Raw genomic sequence first — 7,287 nt, 5'->3', positions numbered from 1 at the left:
AATTGAAAGAATGTGGTGAAAAAATCGAGAAGAATGAGCAACCTAGAGAGCGTGAAGTCGTGAGACTGTGTGAAGTCGTGAGGCTGTGTGAAATCCGATATGCAGTAGGGCAAATGAGAAGATGAACAATGGTCGATTGAATGAAATCTTTGAAAAAAAAAATCCACTTGCATGTACGTAGGAGGGTTCGCATGGAAGAGATTATTCTCCGCTTTTTTTTTGATACTCGACCTAGGCTTGTCTTTTCTTTTCTTCTATTTTCTCTATTTTTTAAAGGGAATTGTTTTGATGGAAACTGAATTGATTTATTTTTCAATTCCTTATTTTTTGTATTAACCAAGCAAAAGAAAATAATCAATTTCTTATTTTCAATGATTTTATTTCCATGTACCAAACACTCCATAAATAAGTAGAACTTCGAATTGTCGAGATTCGAACTCGTAATAATTATCCGAAAAGACGATTCAAAGACTTACGGCTAAAGGAGTAACCTTTTATTTTAATCCTCATGGAACATAACAAGCAAGAACAAAATATATGATGCTATTTATTAATAGATACGGTAAAAAAAAAAAAAAAAAAAAAGATGTATTTTAGACTTTGTATATTTTTATGAATATACCGAATATAAAATGAATGTTAACTTTATCATCTACATTATTTTGTCTATGCTAAAAAGATATTTTTATAAAAACAAAAATATGAAAAAAGAAAAACAAAAGAGCCCCCAAGAAAAAAAACCCACGTTCACACACTGACACACCGCACTGGTGTTCTTCTCCTCCATTATTTATTCGACCACCACCTCTCTCTTCCGCCTCTCATTTCCTTCCTTTTCACCACCCACAATGGCCGTCGGAATAATATCTTCCGGCCTCCTTTCCACCCTACTTCTACTGCTGCTATCAGTCTCCGCCAACTCTCTCAGTTACCAAACCCTCACCCCTCACTCTCTCCCTCAACCCAACAAATCCCCTTTCACTGATTCATCAGATTCCCAAACCCTAACCTCATCCAACATCGAAAACGAAAATGAAAACACAATCTCTCTAGATTTACACCATCTAGACACTCTTGCCGTCACCACCAATGCAACCGCCGAGAGCCTCTTCAAACACCGTCTCCTCCGTGACTCAATTAGAGTCAAAACCATCACTTCCCTTGCTGCCGTCAAGGGACACGCAAACGCCACCCGACCAGGCCGGAGCAAGGCGGATTTCAGTAGCTCGGTGATCTCCGGTCTTGCACAGGGTTCCGGTGAGTATTTCACCCGCATCGGAATAGGAACTCCGCCGAGGTACGCTTACATGGTGTTGGACACCGGGAGCGACATCGTTTGGATCCAGTGCGCTCCTTGCCGGAGATGTTACACACAATCCGATCCCATTTTTGATCCGTCTAAATCGAAGACATTTGGTGGCGTCGCTTGTGGAACCCCTCTCTGTAACCACCTCGATTCGCCGGGATGCAACCAGCGGAAGAAATGTATGTACCAAGTGTCCTACGGCGACGGTTCGTTCACCGTCGGCGAGTTCTCCACCGAAACCCTCACCTTCCGGAAAACCAAAGTGAACAACATAGCTTTTGGATGCGGCCACGACAACGAAGGGTTGTTCGTCGGTGCCGCCGGTTTATTGGGTCTGGGTCGGGGCAAGTTATCTTTCCCTAATCAAGCGGGTCGTCAATTCGGGTCAAAGTTTTCTTATTGCCTCGTCGATCGGTCCATGTCGGCAAAACCTTCCTCTTTAGTCTTCGGAAACGCCGCCGTTTCACGGGTGGCCCGTTTCACTCCTCTACTCAACAACCCAAAACTCGACACCTTTTACTACGTGGGACTCACAGGAGTCTCCGTGGGAGGCGTTCGAGTTCCCGGAATTTCGAGCTCACTCTTCGAGCTAGACAACTCCGGCAACGGCGGTGTAATCATCGACTCAGGCACCTCAGTAACCCGTCTGACCCGACCGGCGTACGTTGCGCTGCGAAATGCATTCTTGTCGGGAGCATCTCACTTGAAGAGAGGCCCAAATTTTTCGCTTTTCGATGCTTGTTTTGATCTTTCGGGGAAGACAGAGGTGAAGGTGCCAACGGTGGTGATGCATTTCACAGGTGCTGACGTGTCGTTGCCGGCGTCAAATTACTTGATTCCGGTGGACAGCAGTGGGAACTTCTGTTTCGCTTTTGCAGGAACGTCGAGTGGGTTGTCGATCATCGGAAACATCCAGCAACAAGGATTCCGGGTGGTTTATGATTTGGCGGGTTCCCGTGTCGGTTTTACACCGAGAGGGTGTGCTTAGTTGGGTTTTGGGTTTTTAGTCACTTTTTACCTTTTTAATCGAAGCAAATTAAGAAAGAAAGAAAAGGGAACATGTATTTTGTTGTGTTGCGTTGTGTATTTGGTAAAATTATTATGAGAAAAAAAAAGTAGAAAGAAAGAAAGGTGTAGGCCATACCAGGATTCTATTCTATTATTATTATTATTATTATAATATTACGAGTTTAAAATAAGATAATTGCAAAATCATGAATTTATTAATCATGTGATGGGATGGGATGGGATGTTTTTTAGCTTAAAGGTATGTTTGTTACTTTGTTTCTTTTGTCTTCTTCAACTTGGGTCAATTTTTAGTTTTACCAAAAATTAAAGATAAATACATACCATTTATGTTGTAATCTTTCCATTTGCATGTATATATATATATATATATATATATATATATATATATATATATATATATATATATTGGTTTGTTACTACTATTGTCTTGTCTTGTTGCTTATACAATAAGGAAATTGGCATGCGATCGAGAGAAATGATTATATTTTGTACCAAGTGAAAGCAAAAAGGCATTTATTAGGGGTTATAAATAGAAAACAATGCATTTTTATGGTGATGTTAATGAATATTTTATATATTTATTCATAAAGATTTTTCGTCCTTGTAAAAAACAAAGAATCTTTTCAAAACGAAGCTAAATCATATATATACTAATCTTCAAAAACAAAATGAAAAAAAAAAAACCAAATTTAAACCAGATAAAACTTCATAAATGGTCCATATGTTCCATGTAGTTTTCCATAATCTTGAATATAGTTTGTAATTTAAAAAAATTTCATAGACAGTTGTGATTTTCAAGTTACATCATGGTTGGTTTATCACATATATAAAAAAAAAACTTTTATATATTTTCATTTTTTATAGTTAATTTTAGATAAAATTACAAAAATATCCTTGTGGTTGGCAAAATTACATTGTTCTTGTCGAAAAAAAAGAGTGGGACAAGGGTCCAAAATTGAATATTTTTATTGGTTTTGGTCCCTATCAATTTAAAAAGATTATTATGTCCTTTTAATTTATTTTTTCATTTTTTATTATCTATATTTAATAATTTTAAAATTAAAACAAAAAAACCACACCCTACTCCTTTTCCCTTCCGCGTTCAGACCTCTAGCCCATCCCTAAATTACAAGAAACCTGGTTGTCATCAACAACCTTGATCGAAAAACCCTCCAACATTATCGGTGCATTTACACTCGCCTTCCACTGTCGACAATCTCCACCACCACCTCTCTCCTCCCACTTTAACCCATCGACGCCTTCTCAACGTGGGAATTGATTTTTAGAACCATTTCCGATTTTTGGATCTCAAAGGGGTCGCTTTTTGTACTTGAAAAGATTTGTAGGTTTTGATATTGGTTGCAGGTTGCAGATTTGTTTTTGATTTTGGTTTGGTGTGGTTTGGTGTTGAATTTCAATTTGATTTTAGGATAAAAGTTTGTAGTTGTTGGAGATGAAACGTGAAAAATTGTCTGAGATAGTGGTTGGTGGATGAAGGTTGATCGAAGATGTAACATTCCGTTTAAAATATAATAATTAAATAATAAATCTGGAAAACCGAGAAGTAATTTTTTTTATTATTTTATATTATTATATCCCAAAATCAAATAATAATTAGCAGGATGTTAGTTTCGGGGGTTAAAGTGTAATTTCGGGACTTATTTTGAAAACGTTTTGTAGAGGAGGGGCTATTTGATATCATTTGGACTTAATCTAAAAGAATTTATGGAAGCAGGGGTTAAAGAGTAAATATCAGACTTAAATTGAAAAGATTTTGGATGGCTGGGGCTAAAAGGGTAAATTATGTACCTAAGTTGTGTAACATCGTAAATTCCAAAACAATTTTTCACCTTTAAAAAATTATAATTTAATTCATAAATATTATCAATCTCCATGTATCACATATCAAATCCATAAAATTCATCCCAAGATCACAATACATAAAAACTCCATAAGTGTGTCCTGATCATGCCGACGCCTTCCCGCGATCCTCACTGGTACCTGAAACACATAACACAAAACACTGTAAGCATAAATGCTTAGTGAGTTTTCCAAAATACCACATACAACACATATTAGCCACTCGAGGCTATAACTCTGTATGACCATCTGGTCAAAGTGTCTCAGTGGGACCCTCCAGCCCCATAACTCTGTGGACCTTCCGGTCCTAACTCTGTAAACTCTGAATCATACATAGCACAAAATCACATAGATATCACATCATATAATAGCATACAACATACTCTGTCACATACTCTAATTACCACTCTAGGTAAAGTATAGTGAGAAGACTCACCTCGGATAGCTCGGAAAACCTCGAACTCGGAAATACTGATCTAGCCTTCGCCTAATCACATAAAATAATTACTCTAATTAATACAATTTTCAAAGACTAGGCTAATCCCTCTCTAAGTTCTCTAAGAAGGGTAAAAGACCATTATACCCCCTCCAATGGCTCATAAGTCCAAACATTAACTCAACCCTAAAAGTCAACGAAGTCAACTCTAGTCAACGGTCAAACTTTGACCAGACTCGTCGAGTGCATCCGGGCGACTCGGCGAGTCCACTCGGGTCCTCTGAATCCTTCTAAGCCTCACTTGGCACGTCGAGTCCCTCCTCCACTCGCCGGGTTTCTCTGCAACGAATCGCGGGGCAACCCCGACTCGACTCGTCGAGTCCACTTATGACCTCGGCGAGTTGCTCCCATGACAACACTCAAATGACCTTCTGAGGTCAGATCTGCTTCTCTAAACTATAGATCTGACTTCCCCACGACCAATAACCACGTAAAGGTCGAATCTTGACTCACATGCAACGCACCCAAGGCTTCTTTTGGTGAAATAACTACTAAAATGGCCACCTAGGCTCATAACTTCAAAGGAATGGCATAAAGCAGAGTGATAGGGGCTCTCTGGACCTCTTAAGGTCCAGATCTAAGAATCATTTCACCTTGGGACCTCACACACTCCAGATTCAAGCTAAATAATGCATAAAGAAACCCTAGATTCAACTAAATCATCATAAATACGAGAATAAGCACAGATTGATACCTCCAACAGCTTCCTCTCGTCAAATGGAAGTAGATCCAAGCTCCCTAACCCGCCTAGCTTGTCCTTCCTCCTTCCTTCTTGCTAAAACACACAAGAAATGGTGAACAATGGCCTCCTTTCTCACTCACAAGGCTCACAGATGCTCTGGTACTCTCCAAGACGAAGGTAGCCGCAAATAAGGGTCATAAGGTCCTTTAAATAGGGTGCAGGCCTGGGGATTTAGGGTTTTAGCCCACAGCGCGGACTCGTCGAGTCCACCCTTTCCGACTCGTCGAGTCCATTCATTAATCCAGTCAGCAATCGCGATCCTACTCGACGAGTCTAAGCGTCAACTCGTCGAGTCCCTCTCTTTAACTCAAAATAAATGATCAAAACATAATACCTGGAAATCCGGATGTTACAATTCTCCCTCACTAGAATCAGACTTCGCCCTCGAAATCTTGCCCTGCAAACAACTCTGGATGCTGCTCCCGCATCTCCAATTCCGGCACCCAAGTCAGCTCGGACCCTCTCCGATGTTGCCACTGGACTTGAACCAGGGGCACCTCCTTGTTCCTCAGAACCTTGATCTTTCGATCCATAATCGCAACTGGCCTCTCAACATAATTCAGGCTCGCATTCACCTGAATATCCTTCAACGACACCACCGCCGACTCGTCGGCTATACACTTCCTCAGCTGAGACATGTGGAAGGTATCATGAATCTGACCCAACTCCGCAGGTAGCTCCAAACGATATGCTACCCTGCCAACCCTGGCGGTCACCCTGAACAGACCAATGTACCGGGGCCCCAGCTTGCCCCTCTTCCTGAATCGGATCACTCCTTTCCAAGGAGATACCTTCAGGAGTACGAAATCTCCCACCTGAAATTCCAGCTCGGATCGTCACCTATCCGCATAACTCTTCTGGCGACTCTGAGCTGTCAACAACCTCTGCCTGACCTGCTGTATCTGCTCTGTCATCTGAAGCACTAACTCAGTGCTACCCAACACTCGCTGCCCGACCTCTCCCCAGCAGATAGGAGTCCGACACCTCCTCCCATACAGCAACTCAAAGGGAGGCATACCGATACTCGAATGGTGGCTGTTGTTATAAGAAAACTCAGCCAACGGCAAATACGTGTCCCAACTTCCTCCAAAGTCCAATACACATGCTCGAAGCATGTCCTCAAGCGTCTGAATCATCCACTCACTCTGTACGTCCGTCTATGGGTGGTATGCGGTACTGAAATGCAGCCTCGTACCCAACTCCTCATGGAATTTCTTCCAGAACCTGGAAGTGAATCGCACGTCTCGATCTGACACAATCGAGATCGGTACTCCATGCCGCGATACCACCTCTCTCACATACATTTCTGCCAGCCTCTCTGCGGAAGAGCTCTCACTGATGGCAAGGAAATGAGCACTCTTCGTCAGCCAGTCAACGATCACCCAAATTGCATCGACACCCCTTGCAGTCCTCGGCAATTTGGTGATAAAATCCATGGAAATCTGTTCCCACTTCCACTGGGGAACCTGAAGTGGCTGCAACTTGCCATGCGGACGCTGGTGCTCGGCCTTAACCCTGCGATAGGTCAAGCACCTCTCCACGAACCACGCAACATCCCTCTTCATACAGGGCCACCAATAGTCTCTCTTCAGGTCCAAATACATCTTAGTGGCCCAGGGATGGATCGAGAACCTCGATCTGTGCGCCTCCTCCATCATAATGGTACGTGCCCCGCCCTCAAATGGCACCCAAATCCGACCCTGAAAGGTCATAAGCCCTCGGCTATCGGCAACGAACTCAGACACCTGCCCGATCACCCGCTCTCTCTTGCGGTTCTCCGGCCTCATGGCCTCAACCTGAGCCTCCCGAATGGTGTCCAACACTGGAGTCATCACCGTCAACCTCAAACAAACA

At 42.2% G+C, this 7,287-nt stretch overlaps 1 protein-coding gene across 1 annotated transcript; it reads left to right on the top strand.

Annotated features, from left to right (window-relative positions):
* The first annotated feature begins 735 nt into the window (after window positions 1–735).
* Window positions 736–2,536, top strand: LOC145167901 (aspartyl protease family protein 2-like). Its single transcript, XM_079087168.1, has one exon. The coding sequence runs from the start codon at window positions 849–851 to the stop codon at window positions 2,292–2,294; it is 1,446 nt and encodes a 481-aa protein (XP_078943294.1). The 5' UTR covers window positions 736–848; the 3' UTR covers window positions 2,295–2,536.
* Window positions 2,537–7,287: the final 4,751 nt, after the last annotated feature.

The sequence above is a fragment of the Lactuca virosa genome, chromosome 3 (genome assembly GCF_052849685.1).
Source record: "Lactuca virosa cultivar CGN04683 chromosome 3, Lactuca_virosa_CGN04683_v6, whole genome shotgun sequence".
Taxonomy (NCBI): domain Eukaryota; kingdom Viridiplantae; phylum Streptophyta; class Magnoliopsida; order Asterales; family Asteraceae; genus Lactuca; species Lactuca virosa.
Note: the sequence above shows the minus strand (reverse complement) of the source record. Positions and strands in the feature narration are given on the sequence as shown.